Genomic DNA, 20,740 nt, shown 5'->3' on the forward strand with positions numbered 1-20,740 from the left:
TTATTTATGAGTTATTTCTTGAAATATTTTTATTATATATTTTTAAATACTTTTAAATCTGAAAAAATGTATTCTGTGAAAAAACGTTGGTAACTTTCAATACAAAATACACTCCACCCAATTTTTGAATCTGAATTTCTCTCCCATCCCTTAATAAGGTTAAATGGGTAAGGTGGTAAAACCCACCCTGGATCACACCTACCCTGAAAGTTAAATCATTTTCGTTGCTAGTAGAAGTGACGGAAAATTACATTTTCCCACTCAACATCGTTAAAAGTCATTGTCAAGCCAGATTCGTGTTCATAGAAAAGGTATTTCTAAAACGTCAAATAATATTACATATATAATACTGCGTCATTCGGTGGCTTTTAATTTTAAACAACGAAATTGCAATGGTAGACGTATCTGAATATACTAAGAGAGATGTAAACGTATGGCATAATAACAGTGCTTGTCGCTTAAAGTTTAAGAAAATTCCATATGTGTCCATATAGTTTTAAGCGTTCCATATATAATTGCATGTATAATGTCTGATGTATATTATGTAACGTATGAATAGTGATTTTTTAAACATTTACTCATATTTATAATAAAGAATGTATTTATATTGTGTATGCATATTATTAGCATTCGTCATTTGAATAATATATATATTATTTTCTATGAAAGTAGAACATCTATCATATTTGTTTAGTATTAGAAGTATTTTCAATAAAAGTACCTAAAATATTAAGTGCAGAAAAAATGTTGTTAGAAACTCCTGTCTGTTGAACGTATATTCAAACTTCATGAATATAAAATTTTTAATTTCTTTCTCCGTGGTAAACATCTTTATTATTATTAATAATTTTATCTTTATTTTTCAAAATTTATGACAAAGTGTTAGCTTGAATATTTAAATCTGCCGCAATATATTTTTTCTTTTCGCCATTTTTTCGACTCCTTTTATAATTTTTAATTTGTCACCAACATTTAAGAACTTCAAAGATCGTTTTTTTGACATTATAAAAAAAAACACTGGTCTCGAAGAATAAACAACTCAAGACGTATACGTAATTAAATCACGAACAAGTACAAACGACAGGTTGGCAGACAACTTACTGAACACTAAGTAAAATCGAGAAAAAATAAAGTCCATGTAACTTTATCGCCACTATCGGTTAATAAAGTTACTAGCTGATAGCTATAATTGTTTAGTGTTAAACACATTAAATTTACCTATTAATTACAAAATTGTTGAACAATTTCGTGTTTATTGGAAACATACTAATTTCCGTTTCACATCGGGTTAAACCGAAAGTGACGTGTGACGTGTGACGTGTGACGTGTGACGTGTGACATAATATTATAATATTATCGTCACCGTCATCTCATAATCGCATTATTATTATTATTATTATTACTATACTATTATTACTATCGCCATGTAACTACATAAATACGATTAATACGATATCGAGTCGCTCGTACGTAAGTCGATGCGGACGAGATGGTCTTCAATTAAAACACACACTATATAATGCGAATAATTATTATGTTCGGTACAGACGTCACGGCGAATAACCGTCAAACGTCTCCGATCGACAAGTAAATTATTTGCTGAGACGGAAAACGTATTAATAATTATTTCGATCGATCGCTGTGCAGACGCGGTGCCCGGCCCGTCCATTCACACACTTCCGAGCGATGGACGCGGACGCGGAAAAGGTCGCCGAGAAATGTTCGCGGAAAAACGTTCGGCGCGAGGCCACGACCGTCTGGCAACGGCTGGTGTCGTACATGTTCGAGCCCGAAGACGGAGAGTGTCTGGCCGCGTTGCGCATAGCTTTCGGTGAGTTCGATGCATCGATGATTACAGCGGTTTTTACTTTTTATATACCAATATGATGTACGATATTATAGGCGTTCGTGTAAAAAGTGATCTGCGTACAAATGTGAATATTATGGAAATATAGATATTATTTTTATTTTATTGTATCACATTATAGCCATATTGGTATATTTAATACTTAATCACTATTATTTTTATGATATTTATTAAGTATTCACTTTGAAGTTTTGTCAAACGATTGAAAATTAAAAATAATTCATTAATATACTACAAATATTTGAGTACAATAAACATTTTTAGTATCTGTTAAAAAACTTCAATGAAGTATCATTAAAGTAATTGACCTCCGCAATAATTCAATAAGATGACAATGTAAAAGTGCAGATGTAATTCCTTACATTTTACGAAGTCTTTTAATTTTAATATGTAACCTATATATTGCCTGTTTGTTGGCTCATGTTTACGGATCGGATGGGATTGTAACAATTTACAGTCAAATGAGTATAACTACGATTCTGCAAAACTTTTTTCACATTATATAATTTTTGTTTATCCGACATAACTGTTAAGTCTGGGTCTGATTCCCTTTTAATAAAAGTAAATATCCAATAATAAATAGTATGTTATTAACTATAAAGTATAGGTACGTAAATGATGGACACAAACAAATAATATTATACGATATATCACCGAGTAGTGGTATATAATACAGTAAAGCAGTTATCACCTGCTTCGTGAATGTCCAATATTCCATCACAGTATATTTTTTTTATGCATAAGTGCGTGTTATTGGGTGTTAATATTTTGTTTGTCTACAACCCGCACTTTTCACAGATTTCGGAAACCCAAATCTTCGTGTTTGATCACTGATCAGTATTAGACACAGCGATCACTGGCTCATTACATCTTAATTACATAGAATGTTCAGTCAACCTATAAGGCACAAAGAAAAATGGCAAGAATGTTTTTTTTATTATTTTAATTGTATAAAGATAATTCACCAAACATGCTCATTACCTTTTTTTCAAATAATACAGCTATTCAAAATCGGATTTTTGGAATTTTCAAAAATACTAGTTATATGAAAAATAATGCACTTACGCTTGGTGAATCACCTTGCAATTTGTATAGTAGTTACGCACAATCCGTGATAAATGAAATACAATATTATAAGTAATAAGTCAACAAAGCCATATATTATAAAGTACCGTACGGTGTTTACTTATGTCCTGCACAAAATATATTTTCGAGATGACGAGACAAGGTTTTACATTAGTATAGTGTTATACTGTATGGTCTACGATAACGATCATTGAGATTTAATACCTGTGAATGTAGACAATTTTATGGGAGTCTTACAACACTGTAATGGGTAGGTCTGCTGATGATGATCGACACAATGGACGAACGAGGTTTTTGCCAGGCCGAAAAACGATGGATGGAACCTATGAAGTGCTATTTTCCACTTTTCGACTTTGTCAAACCACTGCCCGGCCGATGGATGTGCCTGGCGTACGTGGCAATGTTTTCCGGTGAGTCACAATCACAAGAATGTTTATTAAATATCTACAAATGTATACAATATACATATATACATAATACATCAGTGTGTATGTGTGTGTGTAATATTTACACTCTAACACTTTTCCACATACTTAAATACTTGACTTGAAAATAAGTACGTCTTGAAAACTTCATTCCGTTACTCGTGTAGGAGTGCTCGGCGTGTTCACCGGCTTCCACTACCGAATCAGTTGTGCCGTGTATGCGATCCCTTACTGGTACATATTTTTAGCCGATAAAAGCTCGTGGAACAACCATTCATATCTGTTCGGACTGCTGATCGTGATTTTCTCCATGACAGATGCTCATCGCAACTGGTAAGCAGAGTACCTATAGTAATATATTTTTTCTCCTTCGCTATAACTGTCATATAATTAAAGTGTTAGGGAGACGATCAACTCAAGCTACAAGTTACTGGAACTGAATTAATTTTTAAGTAATTCGATGGTTTATTGTTAGTAGGTTAGTAGGTTATTTGTACATGGTAATTAAGACTACATATTTCAAGTAAAACTAATTACTAAGTTACTCAGTTACTTTATTTTATTTTATACATTTTAAGAAGTAAGGACCAATTGATAATATATGTGTAAATATATCATATTACATTATATTTATATTTCATACAAATTCCTACATACGATTTTCCTGTCATTATAAAACAATATTATATTGTATTAAATAATAAATTACAATAATGCCACCTTTGGTTCTTAAATAAACATTTTATACAACTCCATATTGTTGATTATCTTTAGTCATTACTCATTACCTACTTAGTTGATGTACCGATAACATCAAGCAAACATAACATCCGGTGATATTTTTTTGAAATAAAAATAATTAATTAATTTTAATTGTAATAGAGTTACTTTTTCAACACAAAAGTAATGTAATGACCAAATAAACTAAAGTAACTTAAGAATAATGTCAACACAAATACACAATTTTTAAAGGTAATTTAATTTCCAAAAAATATAACTTCCCCAACACTGTAATAATACATACATAATATATTATGTTTACACCACACGAGTATTACCCCAAGGTCCGTGGACAGATGGCTTCGGCGAAAAACGCAGTTAGATGCGCCATCGTCGGTGCCCCGTTGGAACTATCTACTACTCAGGATACAGTTTTTCATCATGTACTTTGTGGCTGGCCTAAAGAAATTCGAACCCGATTGGCTGTGGGGTTACTCGATGATGTCGTTGGGTCACCATCACGCTTTCACCCCATTCAGGTGCATATAATATGTTAATTTCTTCAATAAATAATACAAAATATCATTAGTGGCGTAATTCAAGAATGATCAGTGGGTGTGGTATCTAATAGCTGGGCACGAACGCTAGAGAACCGGAGGTATGTTTCATCTTTAATAATATACTGTCAACTAAATTTATTGTAACTATTACACGCTTGAATTTAATATTAATTTCGTGCACATGTATCAGAAATGAGTTGTCAATAATAATAATATATTACTCACTCAACTTTCATGTTTATGGAATAAACTTACTGGAAATTTAAAATATTAAATAAAAATTTGAAAGCATTTAAGTGTATTTTATAAATAACAAAGGTAGACAGCTATTTTTAAATTGTGAACTGCAAAATACTATACGTACAACTATATTAGGTATATTATATTGTCCACTAGTTAGTCTTCATGAAATGATGTGTGATAAAAAAAACATCTGAAATTATTAAAAAAAAGTGTATGAAACATTTTCAACAAATTGACCATCGCTCCTGTGAATTCTCTGATACTTAACTAGATAAAGGGGAGGAGCTTTGAAAATTTCCTTCCTAAACCTAAATTTTGGAGTTACGCCACTAAATATTATAATACATTTTTCTACTCCGTCGTTCGACTCGACATAAGTGGCGAACATTAAACCGTGATCAATGGTGAGTTATTACCTAATACATTTTGATTTTGCCTCCCCAAACTGCTGCAGGTACTTTTTCTCAGCTGAATTCATAGATCATTGGATAGTGCACGTCGGAGGATTTCTCATCGACTTGTTGTCAGGATTCGGATTGTGTTTCCGATCCACTCGACTGTTTACCATTGTTGTACTGCTCGCTTTTCATGGCATGAACGCAACCATGTTTACCATAGGTGAGTATACAGAAATAGGCAGTCACTTGTGTTTTGTATCTTACACACACGATATTTTATGACGTGAATATCAGTATGCGAAGACGACAATGAAACACTTCATACTAACAATTTGTATAATTATTAATTATACGTCTATATAGTTTCAGTCTTCAGATGTGTTTTTCATATTATACTGTATTAAATACTCTTATTGGCAATTAAAATGCAATACTAATTACCTAAGAGATCTTTTTCTTATTCATGAAAAATAATAATAATTTGACTCCATTAAACATAACTTACTTTACTTATCACAAATTAAAATTGTATTGATTATTTTTATTTATATTACAAAGCTGTACTCCGCCGTTTATTTTTATCAAAATCAAATAATATAGCGTTCGAATAATATTTTACATGAACAGGTATGTTTCCATACGTTTGCGCCGCGATGATACCGGTATTTTGCGATCCGGCGACGATGTCTAAAACTTTGAGGACCGCTGTTGAATCTGTCTGGAACGATAAATCCGGACAAAATTCCTCAGTCTACAAACCACCGACAAGGACCAAACAAAACGCCATCGTCGCAGGAGTCTGTCTGTACACAGCTTTGCAATTATTTTTGCCGTACTCACATATAGTGACACAGGTATAAGCATACCTGTTATGGCATATCAGCTATAAGCATGCCATGTGTAACCGAAGCCCGAAGGATAAACCATGCATCCTATAACCTTTAGACTCTGACTACGAACTATCCGTTTTCATTTTGACTTTAATTGCTTGCTATACACTCACTGTGTCCGTTGATTTTTATAATTCTAAATGTTATTCTTGATAATATTTAAGTTAATTTAAAAAAAAAATGTAAGTTGTAAAATAAGTCTATCAAAATTGAAATTAATCAATCAAGTCGAAGACTGGTTTATTATATTTTGCTATTTTAATAATTAGTTAATAGCGATGTGGCCGATGTGAGAATCTGAAATGCATATTGTGCATTTATGCATTAACTTGAATAACGAGTGTATAATTGCAGAATATAAACAATTGTATAACGAAATATAATCTTATAGTACATGACTATAACAATATGGTGGCAAGCCTTTTCCTGGTCACGTGCCAAACTTAAGTAAATTAATACCAGTTAAGTGTTTTGTAAGTCTGAAATGTTTGAATGAAACACATTCAGTATTTGCAGCTTTGTCCGATAAAGCATTTTTCCTCTGTTTTGATTCGAAATAAAGCATTGTGGAAAATAATAACTTCCACGTAGTTATGCACTACTAGGCATATAACATAGGTACCTATAAATGATGATAAAAATATTCAGTAACCTTATTGGAATGAGTTTTTTTTAAGTGCAAAATATGATGTCTGAATGCAAACCGAACTTAGTGATAGATCCAAACCCTTATAATTAGGGCCCGGAAGTTTATGCGCTAAAAACTAACGAAATATGTATGCACTTATGCGTTTAAAAATCCTGATATATGCGCTTCAATATGCCCTTATTTTTTTTTTAACTTATTAATATGAGGAAAAAAAATTATTAGTTATGAATTTATGAGTACTATTCACGATTTTTATTTCAATTTCTTTGACTACCTAGTAATTAAAAACATTATTTTTTTAATTAATATACATTTTTAAACATTACAATTCACAATCAACGATTTTGATAAATTCTCAAATCTGAACAACCACCTGTTATCTGCCAACATATTTTTGTACACCAAAAAGCTCCACATTAACCGAAGAAATTGGTGCGTAATTTAAAATATAGCAAACTATCACAAGAAAAATCTTCAGGTAAATTATCCATTGTCATTTCTTCTCCCAGCATAATTTTTGAAATTTTGGATAGTGTCATAAAGCCCGGATTCTTTTTAATAACTTGTTCAAATTTAACGAAAGTATCGTAATCGTGATGAAAAATATTAAAACTTTTCTAAAAATAAACATATGGTCCATTAGCCGTTATCGGGCCGCCACGGTCGTGGGGTTATAATAGGTCTTTTAGAAGTAATTTATTTTGTCAATTACATAATATTTGACTCAAATATGCAGTTAATAACAAAAAAATTGTAAAATATTCAAATACATAAAAAAAAACCCAAAATATGCAATTATATGCAAAATAAAATGTTGTATTGGGATTTGTACAAGTATAATTCAAATTTGTAGCTGATCCAGCAATTTTTTAGTCCATTCAGTAAAAACATGCAAATACATGAACTTCCGGGCCCTACTTATAATAAATAACTTTATTTTAAGAAATAATACAGAATGGTTTTTCATAAAATTCAATGGATTTTTTCGATTGTCGATAAAATCTGACCAGTGAGTTCGCCATAGGTTCACCATTCCTGGCCTATAACATTACATTTATTACAGGGTTACAACGGATGGCGAAACGGATTGTACGGATATTCTTGGGACATGATGGTGTACAACGTGGACGTGGCCAAGGTACAAATAAAGGTCTTGGACCACGTGCGCCGTGAACAATTCTACTTGGATCCTAATGTAATAATATACCTATTGGCCAATACATTTTTCAATTATTGTATACAAATCTGTAGAGCTAAATGAATCGACACCTAGGTAGATTATTTATACATTACAATATTATGAACATCCAGCAATTTCACTCTAATGGGTAGAATGTTAAGTGGTCCACCAGTATGTACAAATACGTAATAATGCTTCTGTGCATTATGGAGTATACATATTATAACAATTTATTTCACATCTAAAAATTAATTTTGGCAATTGAAGCCAAACTAGATAAAAGGGTATAGTTTGTTTATTGTCTGTGCAATCTTGTACTAATAAACATTGTAATTTGCGCCAGTTAAATAAAAATTTTTTTTTAACTATTTACACACAGAAAGATCCATTGAAGTGTCTTCAGTCATCACTCATTATTTAATATATTTTTTTTATTATATGATTTGAAAACAGTAATTTTGGGAAAAAATATATTGTTTACTATTATTTATAGGATTTTAATTTTTTAATTTTTTTACTATTCCAAATGACGCCATAGATTTTTATTTCATATTCCGAAGCTGAATATTGTTCAGAGTATTTCAGTCAATATAGATACAATTTTGGAAATAGTAGTTTATTAGTCATAAGCATTTAAAGTTTAGATGGGCGGAGTAGAGTGCTAAAAAGGTAAGTACCTCGCAAAATATTGTCCACTTATCCGCTCGTTGAAATTTTGAATGCATATACTCGTAAATTAATGAACTATTTGTCCAAAATTTGATCGAAATTATATATTGATATTTACGATTGAAATACTCCGAATAATTCAACATGAAAATAAATAAAAAACATTATAAGCTATGGAGTCATTCAAAAAAATTCAAAAAATTTTTTTTTTTTTAATGTTGTTTTAAAATGTCAGTATAATATATAAAAAATAATTTCAAAAAAGTTAAAACTTTTAGAAACAAGAAGTGTCGACACATATAAATGGAACATTCTATGTATATATTTTTAATCATTTATCAATCAAATACATTTTAATAAGTACGTTTTAAGAAAATCACTTAGGTAATTTGTGTAAAATGAGCAACATATTTTTAGTTAATAATAAAATACACAAAAAATCAGGAATATTATCATTTATTGTCAGGTTGCTAATGTTGTTAATATGTTATTTATGCTATAACTGATGTGAGCTTGGAAAATTTATCGAATAGAACCCAGCATTTTAAATTGAAAGTGTTCCGTAGCTTCCTAAAATTAATACCTAGATGTGAAGCAAATTACCTACATGTTATTTGTTTTTATTTTGGCACAGATTACATACGGACTTGACACTACATAGACACTAATGGTGGCACAAATTACAAGTACTAAAATTGGGACAAATCTCCAACTCTCACTTTAGTGGCCCCCAGCTACATAAATATAAATACATATTAATACATTACAAACTACATATTATATTATTTATGTAGATAAAGTTATTTTTTTATTTTTAATGAAAAAATTTAATTTATAAATTAAATATTTACAAAGAAATAATATACTTGTTTTTATAAAATTTATAGTAGGCATACTATAGAGGAACATCAGACCGCAAACGTTTAATTTATTGCAATGACTCTAGGCCTTATAAACAATATACAAATAATTCCATGTACATATTATAGGTAAGCCAAACAATTCTACTTAACATTAGCTTTCATATAATATTAAATTATTTTACCTCTAACGAGTGAGACTCGTATATAAATATAAAATAATGAATTTACTATAAATATATTGAATTTAAGCAAACGCGACATTAGGTATACCTTTGAAATCTTTTTCCGCGTATTGTTCGATAAAGTTTAGCAAATAAATACATTACAAATCAACAGCCAAAAGCTAAAGGAATATACTGCACTTTCAAAGTTCTAAAACAAATAATAATTTTAACTGAAAAACAAAATAATATATAATTAGTAAAAAGAGTCATCGTGATAGGGCTGGACTGACAACAACAAGTGGATGTTGCACGGTGATATGTTGAAGCAGTTCGCGGGGTGCGTGGCGGCTAACATGCCTGACAGGCATGACAACATGTCCATCAAAATGGACATCTGGGGGTCACTCAACGGCCGGTTCCACCAGCGACTGGTTGACCCAGACGTGGATATATTGCACGCCCCTTGGTCACCCTGGTCACCCGTTCCCTGGCTATTGCCATTGATCCGGCACTTGGACTGGTGGCGGCCTTGGATAGTGAACGCAAAACGCAGCACCGATGACGACTTACTATTTTTTGCTGATTTTCCCGGTAAGAACAACGAACATAATATGACATTTGGTCCTTATATTTCGTGTTCATAATTTTTTTCAAATTACTTTCTCTAGAAAGTATGTGTTGATAAGGTACCAAAAAAATGCCAGGCATAAATGTATGCATTTTAAACTGAGCCATAAAAACTCTGAAGTTTGATTAATTGAACATTTTAAAACCGTTAATTTTTCATGTAATCAATCGTAACTAGAAAACAATATAACTTACTTCAACCCAATGACACACTTGACCAGCTCTCACTCTTCTTCCACACTTGCCCAGCGCCTCCACCAACTGTAACATCTCCATCTCTATCAACCGAACACACTTGACCGTAAGTCGTGCTTATTTATACTCTGTTAAACATAAGAAGCTACCCTGGAGGCAACCGAGGTTTTAATCGGTGACGCACAAGTGTCCCACAACTGTTTTCTCTATTTAATCAACCACCTGTAGCCAAAACATGTCAACCGCCGCTAAGCTAGCTCTTTATAAAATAAAGACATATAGCATCCTTACCCGGACTCCGACACCCAAGTGTTAGGAGAATATGGTATTGTTGAGTCAAAGAAAGAGACGTTACATACCTCTTCGTATACGTCACTGTCATTATTATTATGAGCTTACGTATATTGTATTCTTCTAAAACCGTTGTTGTAGGGGAGCGTGGACACTGATTTTTCGATGTATCATTCAAGTTGTGCTCAACTCCTCCTCTTTCCAACGACTTCACTCACTAAAAGAATTTCGATCCTAGTCGTGTCTGCAGAGTATCTCACTAATATGGTTGCGATTTCAGGTTCCAAAATATATAATTGTCTTGTATGTGTTGTCCGTCTACATAGGTATGACTGTAAGGAACGTCACAGACGACCGGGAAGCGACCACCACCACGTTGGCCGTGCTCGAGGGCGCCGTGGCCGTCCATGAATCGTGGACGGGTAGTGGAGATGATGACGGGGCCGTGAGACTGGTGTCCGGCGAAGCGATGGACGTGACTGGACGCCACGTCGTGACCACCGTGAGCGCGACGCCGTCGTGTTACGTGTTTGCAGTGACAGTGGACAGCAAAGTCGGTGGAGGCGGTGGCAGTTGCGATGACAGTGGTGACAGTGGCAATGGCGGAGTATCGACTCGGCCCGCGACAGTCGTTCGAGATCGTTCAGGCTGTTCGGAGGCTTGTTACGCGTTTGCGTTCCACGCCATAAGAGACGCGTTTTCCGCTTTTTTTCCCCAAACCGCCGTCTGACCGCAAATGGTTTCAACGTAACTTCTCGTGGTGTATAACTAATTCTACTAGAAATGTCGGTAGTTTGCCGTTCGATCAACATTATTCTCACAGAAACCTATCCATAATCTTTGTGCATACCTGCCTATTTATTTAAATAAAAAATAATAATATATTTTATGTCGTGCTTTAATATACCAATCCACTCTGTGTTAAATAAACATAGAGTTTTTATTTTCAGTACTCGATAATAATATACCTATTATATGTATACTAGCTGACCTGGCAATACTTCGCTATTACAAGATTTCTTAGATATTATATAAATATTTATTTTCTAGAACATTTCGAAATTGGCAGGCCATCTATGTTGATTCCTAATTTTAAAATATTATTTAAGTCTATTTTATCGAAATACTTTTTTAAAATTGGAGTTAACATTTGTTCTAGTCCAAAATGAATGTATAAACCGTTATCCATATTAACAATTTTATGAAACAGGTATTTTTATCAAGGTGCGTACCTACATCACTAGGAAATTGTAAGCCTTCAGATTTCATAATTTTTAATATAGAGTTGGCACAATTATGGGATACCTTTTGATGTAATATCCAAGATTAAATTATATCTTTTAAGTCAATAATATGGGACTGTATATTTTGTCCAATATGGTTATCAGATATAATGTTTGAAACATTAAATGCAGTATTATTTTGAGCTGTAAATGTATCTTTCCAAGCCTCAAAGGATATTCAACTAAATGATTATTAGGTTGAAGAAATAGAAGCAATTGTAGTTACATTAATTAATGGAGATGAATCACAGTTATTTTAATTTAGCTGTAATTGGTTGAAAGAGGTATTATGTTTCTTTTTTTTCCAAATTTATAATATTTCTGAAGTGTCCAGCTGTTACTAGTCCCAAATCTTTCTTCTTTCTGCTTATTTTCTAAAATTATTAAATAAAGTAAAATATCATATCCAAATAAATAAATGTATATTTGTTATTATAACTGGTTCAGAAATATTTTAATAATAAAGTATAATAATGTTTGAAGAAAAATGTATAAACTGTTGGCGTTAAAATAAAAAATAAAATGTAATACTGAACATCCAAAAATCTTAGTTTGGAAAATAAAAAACAATTAGTCATCTTTTTTGACCTAGCTAATCTTATGCTTGTGTATCTTAACCACTCATCTACAATATTTTCAAAATTTTAATCAGTAAATTCTACAAAACTACCACTGCTAGACTCCTTCACAACCCTTGTTAAAATAAAATAAATAAATAGTGACCTAATTATTTAGTTTGAAAATAGATTAGTCAAACAATTATTTTGCAAACAAATACATTGAAAGTGTTTAAAAAATGTATACTTTAAAACATTAAGAAATTCAGATTGTCCAACCGTTGTTGTTTCGTCTTTTCCGCTACCGGTTCTAGTACATTTTGTAGCATATTTGTCATTGTAAAACTTTCCTATCATTAGCTGTACATGATTTTTATAATTAGAACTATCAACATTTCTTATAAAATATTCCTATACCCAATTTAAACGCCTATTAATTATTTGTTTTATAGACTTAAAGTATTGTAGAATTTAATGAAATATTCTTACCAATTTAATTTTAAAAGAAGAATCATTTAAAGTTATATTTTATACATCTAGATACATAGTAAAATCATTTAGAGGAAATTTTGATAAGAAATCAGAATCCAAATGCATTGATGATCCATTGCTGTTATTATTATTTCTTTAAATATTTAATTCTAAACCATTGATTTTATTTAGTAAGCGATTTTGTATTAGTTTCATGATAGATTATTCCTTCACAATCAAATTATTTTGATTCTCAATGCTTAGTAATATTACCATTACTGTTTTTTGTGTGTTTGCACCATTTAATGCTTTTAATAATAATTAAAATAAAAACCATATGAATAAGTATTCATAATAAATCTGTAACTAGATAAATTTGTAACTTAATAAAAAATATTACTTGACAGAAATGTAACATTTTGCTCTTCATTATTATCTGATACAGAATTACACATGTCGTACACACAAGTATATGTAGAAGTAGATGGTATGTTATGATATTATAGTATTAGTACCTACATAATAATTTGATTGCATTATTAATAAAAAAAATAAAAAAAAATAGCTATTTCATTGAACCTCAATGATGTTTTGATTAAATATTAAATTAATTTGGAACAGTATAAATGTACCTACCATAGATCATAGAACTCAATACCTAAAGGCTAAAATAATCTTCATGCAGCACCCGACACCACAGTATTATATTTAAAATTGAATGTTCAGACAATTAATTTAATTTTAAGTTTATATATCTAGTTAATTTGTTTTTTTTATGTACGGTATAATTTATTTATGAAGTAAAGACAATCAATCAATAAAATTTCTTTAAAGTATTTAGGTTGTATACATACCAAATTATCAACATGAGTAGCATTGAAACAATTTGTAGTGGCTTTAATTGAATTCACAATTTCATTATTTGCATTCTCATCCATAGAAGCCTAAAAACCAAATTAATTACATTCATAATGTACATAGGCATAATGCTTAATTTAAATTATTCTATTTTGAGCACCTATATAATTGTTAACAATGATTCATCATTAATTATTTTTAAGTGGAAAACATTTAAAAATGTGTTTAAAATTATTGAAAATAAGAATGTACTTATTGGAATAGTTGTGAATTGTTATAAATTAATTAGTTGTTTAAAATAACAATTACCATTCTCTGGCCATCCTTTTCAAGCTGTACATTTTCTGGGTTTTTATTTGATGAAAACATAAAAGGGATAATCAAATTTTGGCCAACTGAAAATTTGTCGGACGCAGAAATCTAAAAATAAACAATACAAAGTAAGTAAATTATACATAATATCTAAGTTTAAACAAATATATTTATTTCATGAATCGATTAAATGTTTGAGCGGTAAAACAGAATTATTAATTTATTAGAAATAGTAAGATTACTATAATTTATCATGCTAAAACTTTCAATGTGGACCCCTGATGTATCATTTTTATTTATATTACCTGGAGTCTAAAAGCCAACATAAATAATTATAAGACACAAAAGAGGAAAAACTGAATTTAAATTAATTTTTATGAGTTAAGAAAACTTAAAATATGAAAAATATTCAGTGTACTTTTTTTAAAAAAATAAACATAAAATATATCTACCGTTTTTAATCCAGAGTTATCTGCTGTACTACATATTTGATAACCTGCAAAAACAATTGATTCAATAAATTAAAATATTAATGTTAATTATAAAACTATGTAGGTAATCAAGCAGATGTTTCACTGCCTTAGTTGAAATGTTTCATTTCATTACACAAATTCATTTCCAATAATAGGTAATAATTAATTTTTATATTTGAAATTGGGAAGTTTTAAAATGTCACAACTTACTTTCCGAATCAGAAGAAAGATGTGATACGATCCTTGATCTTTTATGACTATTCTTTTTTCTTGTTTCAGCTTCAGAATTTATTTTAATTTTTTGATGCTATGCTTTATTGAAATTTACTGAAATTAGATTTTAATTACTAAACATATTATGTAACGAATACTATATCACTGTCTGTGTTTATAGTAATGTACTTACAATATTCTTTGCCATTATCAGCTAACCGTATAGCATATGTAGGGCGTAGGCCACTCTGGAGACGGTTCAATGGGAGTTTTTATTGTTTCACTCGTTACAATAATGGGCGATGGAGGCCATTTACAACTAAACACAGCCCGATCATATAGTACCTAATTTATATTTATAATTAGTGCCGGTATACAGTGAGTTACAGGTTACAGCATGGTATAATTTAGTATAGATAGTAGGTACCTAACATAAAAGTTGGATTACATTTTTCGGAAAACATTGAATTTGAACACTTCATGGTGTGTACCTATAAATATAATTATAAACATTATACTTACATACTTTAAAAGTTTCAATAACCAACGAATTATATAGGTACATAAATTACAACAAAATAACCAAAATTGTTATTCTTTATTGCTTAAATAGGTATCTAATTTCGTCCAAATTTGAACTTAAATGGATTGGATAAATCTTTTAACATGGACGTGGTTGTATATCTACAACTGTGAGTAAAATACTAAATTACTTAGATTCCTGGAAAGTGAAAAGAAAATTCCACAGAAATTGACACAAGTATCGTCGCCGTGACGGTCTAGGGCATAGACATAAAAATAAATTATATTTAGATGTCAATGGTCTACAGACTTCAGCGCTTTTGCGGTTTGCGGATACCATAAAGTTTGGTTTTTATTGGCAACGAATTCGACGCTACCAGGTTTCAATCTTGATTGTTATCATACAATGCGCTTATCAATAATAGTGTCGTCTCTCCCTCGTCTGTCGAGTACAACTGTTGACCAGGACAGGTCGGGACAGGACAATGTTCATGAGTCATTGAGTCATTACTCATGCGTCATGATTCCTGAACTATACTAATACAGTCGTGTTCGTACATCATACCATAGAACAATCATAATCGTACCTAGTGGCTAGTACTTAATCTAATGTTTATGGTTGTGCAAGTCAACAGGCAACAGGTAGACGGCAGTAACAAGTAACTATTATTTTTATGAGACACTATAATGTCTATGTTTATGATATTACTAGTTTATTAATTACTGCTTATTTACTATTACACTATAGGTAGCATAAATTACCTATCAACAACAATAAGACTTTAGTACATTACTTAATTTTGAGTATATACTATTATTGAATTTGCTCAACTACATTTGCTCAGTCATAATGGAACAACATCATCGAAAATTGATTAACAAGCGTATGTCAGAATTAGTATCTGTTACTTTCGATGTAAAAGCTATTGTAGATATCCTCTTTGATAGGGTTGTAATCAATGAATGGATGAAAGATTATATTTTGGTAAGACTTTTTCATTTAATTGTTGATATTCTTCTCTCACATATTAAATTATTTATGATTTACAAATATTTTAACTTGGACTTGTATTGTTGTAGGGTAATGAGGGAGATTCATCCAAAACAAAAAAATTGTACGAAGTAATTCAAAAACGGGGGCCTGAAGCATTTACAAATATATGTAAAGTATTGAAAGAAACAGGCAACATAAAAGCTCACGACGTTTTAACATCCAAAACATGGTACTTACCTGCTACTTACTTATATTAAAAATGAATTTGCTTATTGATTAAAAAGTTGTTAGTACATTTCTATTTTATATTTGATTGAAGTCTTTTGATTTTAGAGTTTTACAATGATCTTAATTTTCTTTTAGTTTTATTATTGTATGGTATGCAAAGTGCATGTACTAGAAAACCGACAGTGTGTAATGTAAAACACTCATATTTCAAAAATGATATAACATTTTTATTAAATTATAATAAATTAGTATTTATTTTATTTTTGTAAATGAGTTCATAAAGTTTTATTTTTTTTTTTAGGAAATTATATTCCTTGTAAATTATATTTTTGTTTGAAGTTTTCCAAGAAATTATATAGTACAAAGTAGGCAGGAAAGCTACTTTACTGTAGAACTTTTAATTAAATTTTAATTTTTGTATGCTAATGAGTGAAAATGATGGAGAAATTAGAATTTTATGGAGACTTCAGTGCAGTTCAAATTGAAAACATCCATTACTTTGTTATATAAAACTACCTAAGTAGGTCCATAAAGATAACAGACTTCAAATAGCTATTAAATTAAAATTTAGTCTTCCTAAAACTTTGTTCCTGCCTTATTTTCATTATACAAATACTTTGTTGCAGAAAAAAGTTTTTAAAAAATGAGCCGCTTAGTAAAATAGTTTTATACTCACAATAATAAAATCAACCACAACTTTTGTGTTTATTAATTATAGATTTTTTTGTTTTATACTTAAAGAATATGAAATATTATTTACGATTTATTCTCATTTTTCAGTGAGGAAGAGGAAGATGAATTAAGTTCATTGGACAAAGAATTTAACAAAGTCATCTTAGATCATGATGATTCATACGTCACGGTTCATCCTGAACGCAAACTTATGAAAAGATATGAAGCAAAATTGAACACTGCTGTATGTTAATTTGGTATTAGAAAAAAAGCCCATACCAACTAAATACCTAACACTTTTCTATTATAGTGTACATTTTATCATTTTAAATTTTTAAATAATATATCACGATTTATCTATACTTTTTGATGTAGGGATCTATGACCATATCTATAATATATAATTTTTATATACTTATATATCATAATAGTATTTAATAAAATAATAAATCCAATATTTTAAACTATTTAGGTATAAACATACATTTTAAATATAAGATATTACAGTATATAGTAATAAAAGTAATTGACATATGACTTTATCTTAAAAATGATGAAGGTATTATATTTTATTATTGGCTCTATCTGAGTATTGACAATATTTTATATTAAAAATGTAGTTTTTTCTTTCATATAGTTATTGTGATTATTTTTAATAAAAAGTGGGCACCTATACCTTCATGTTAAGTATGATTTTCTCTTCACTACATGATTTTTAATAGTGATATAATTTATTATTGTTTAATGTCATATACTAGGTATAATTAATTTTAAATAACTACCTTTTAATCAAATAAATGTATTACCTAGTATAATAATTTAGATCAGGGTTCTCCAACCTTTTTATGCAGCAGGCCACATATTATTCGTAGTCAAAATATGTATTTTATAAAAAAAATTAAGTTTTATTAGTCTTTTATATCTAGGTAGGAAATTTAATTTATCTTATTTCTGATAATGATGGCATAGCCGTTATAATTGTATTGAAATAGAAAATATACATGTTAAATTTCAAACGTGATTGTGGCCTGCATATTATGACAAGGTAGGTGTGATTTAGATGCATAATGGTATAATCAAATAATTTAATAATACATTTTTTTTTTTTTTTTTTAACATATATTTACAATCTATTTTACAATAATCAGTAAGTATGATGACAAAGTTTATATGACATTATGAAATATTCGAATAGGAAGACCCTCAGTAGTGTCACCTGACCAGAGATTAATAATAAATTAAAACAATTGTTAACATCAATTGATTAATGTTAGGTGTATTGGCTTATTAAATATTATTTTGACATAAAACTATAAAAGTTTGTACAAATTATTAAACTAGTATTAAAAATATTATATTTATGGTTATAGATATGGTAAAGAAGTGTTACATGGATAAATTTAATGATTATATTTAATCATGAAAATAAAAATAAAAAAAGAATAATGTAGTTAGGTAGTATGGGGCTTTTTTTCCTAGATTCGTTTATTTTAATTTTATATTAAATATTAAAATGTTACATTGAACATACATTTTTACAGTTTTTTTCTGGGGCTTATCCAATGGAATCAAATCCTAAAGGACATGCATTGATTATAAATATTAATAATATAAAATATAGAGACGAAAGAAAGGGATCAAATGTTGATATGGAAAACTTAAAGAAATTATTTAAAGGCCTTGGATATATTGTTCACCCAAAAGTAGATTTAACTGAAAGAGTAAGTAACCAAATATGTATTTATTAAATTAATTTAAAGTGTTCAAAGAAATTCTTAAAAAAATATTGACTTTTAAATTGTTTTTTGTTTATAGCAATTTAAGAATGTTATTAATGAATTCATTAATGTATGTGTAAGTGAAAAGGCTAACTCAATTGTTGTTTTTATAATGAGTCACGGTGAAGCCGGAAAAGAGTCAACTAGATCATCAGATATATTGGCTGCGGATGGCGTACCAATAAACACAGACTGGATAATTGAACAATTTGTAGTCAATTATATTGAACATATACCGAAGTTATTTTTTATCCAAGCGTGTCGGTAAGATAGAAATAATTTTTTTAATATTTTTGATACATGCAATAAATACTTGTGTTTTTTTAAGTGGAAAGAATAGTGATTTTGGTTGGAAACACCATGATGGTGAAATTAATCGTTTACACAATGACAGTTCCTCGATTTCGTCACCATTCACCACAATTTTTGAACGACGTTATAAAGATGTGTTCATAGCATATGCCACTATTCCTGGTAAGTTTTAAATCAAAATCATACAAACAATTTAAATAATTGATTTTAATAGTATAGGATTTCTCTTATTTAATTAAATCTTTTATCATCACAAAATTTTTTTTTATTTATAGGACATACTGCTAAACGTGATCCGATAGATGGTTCATGGTTTGTTCAAAAATTATGTGAAGTAGTTCGTAAAAATGCTTACAACACTGATTTGAATGAAATGATGTTAATGGTAAACAATAATTTTTTATTATTTTTGAATCAAGATAAAACTAACTTTTTTTAATTAGGTGGACTATGAAGTTGAAAAACTTAACAGCGTCCATCATGGATTTCAAACAGTGGAATGGTCTTTTAGAGGTTTCAACAAACGGTTTTTCTTTAATCCGGGCGTCTATGGAGATAATTCAGATCCTAAAATTGTATTGACTACTACAACTGCTTCTAATGATGTTTAAAGCTGAACATCATTTTTTAATTATAATTTACTATTAAGGTTAGTTAATGTTAAGACTGAACATTTTTTTATAGTTTTATACATATTTTCTATGAGTTTTTTATTTTGAAAATTTTAAGTACAACTGAGTATAAGTTAAGTAAAAGTTTTTTACTAATGCATTCTTAACCTTGATATTTTTGTATTTTTCATATCCACAACAAATAAATTATATTATAATAAATGTTTCTGAATTATTTTTATTATTCCAAAGAAAATTCAAAATTGCATTAAGGGTTGAGTCGTATAATATAGCAGTTGTGACATAAGTGGTTATAGTAAAAAAGATTGAATAAATGAAAAATGATTGTAATATTCACATAATTAGTAGTCTGAGTGTCTTCAACATAAAGGTTTGTTCATAATAATGCATAATATGGTGTATTGCTATCCAAACAAAATGAACTATTTCATGGTCGTCTAGTTGAGGTTTTGTGTATAGCAGATGGTGGATGTTGTTTTTAATTTTATAATAATATGCCTCGGTGGGACTGGGAAAACATTTTTAATATCATTGATTTTGGGTAGCTTTATGTTTTTAGCTAACTATTTTTTCTAGCTGACCTGACAGACGTAGTTCTGTCTTAATTA

General features: G+C 29.7%; 2 protein-coding genes across 3 annotated transcripts; both read left to right on the top strand.

The window, feature by feature from the left end:
* Positions 1 to 1,686: 1,686 nt before the first annotated feature.
* On the top strand, positions 1,687 to 11,716 carry LOC111038905 (vitamin K-dependent gamma-carboxylase). Its single transcript, XM_022322177.1, has 9 exons — positions 1,687 to 1,831; positions 3,208 to 3,363; positions 3,546 to 3,711; positions 4,443 to 4,637; positions 5,356 to 5,519; positions 5,927 to 6,153; positions 7,902 to 8,033; positions 9,993 to 10,305; positions 11,154 to 11,716. Exons 1-9 carry the CDS (start codon positions 1,687 to 1,689, stop codon positions 11,555 to 11,557), a joined length of 1,902 nt encoding a protein of 633 aa, XP_022177869.1. The 3' UTR covers positions 11,558 to 11,716.
* Positions 11,717 to 15,980: 4,264 nt separating this feature from the next.
* Positions 15,981 to 20,333, top strand: LOC111038906 (caspase-3-like). 2 transcript variants are annotated; one of them, XM_022322178.1, is made up of 9 exons: positions 15,981 to 16,175; positions 16,265 to 16,501; positions 16,597 to 16,739; positions 17,519 to 17,654; positions 18,952 to 19,131; positions 19,226 to 19,452; positions 19,517 to 19,662; positions 19,776 to 19,885; positions 19,944 to 20,333. In XM_022322178.1, exons 2-9 carry the CDS (start codon positions 16,367 to 16,369, stop codon positions 20,109 to 20,111), a joined length of 1,245 nt encoding a protein of 414 aa, XP_022177870.1. In that variant the 5' UTR covers positions 15,981 to 16,175; positions 16,265 to 16,366; the 3' UTR covers positions 20,112 to 20,333. The 2 variants fall into 2 exon arrangements, with proteins under 2 accessions (XP_022177870.1, XP_022177871.1); XM_022322179.1 differs by having other exon boundaries at positions 15,981 to 16,158.
* Positions 20,334 to 20,740: the final 407 nt, after the last annotated feature.

This window comes from Myzus persicae, unplaced genomic scaffold (genome assembly GCF_001856785.1).
Source record: "Myzus persicae strain clone G006 unplaced genomic scaffold, MPER_G0061.0, whole genome shotgun sequence".
NCBI classification, from domain to species: Eukaryota; Metazoa; Arthropoda; class Insecta; order Hemiptera; family Aphididae; genus Myzus; species Myzus persicae.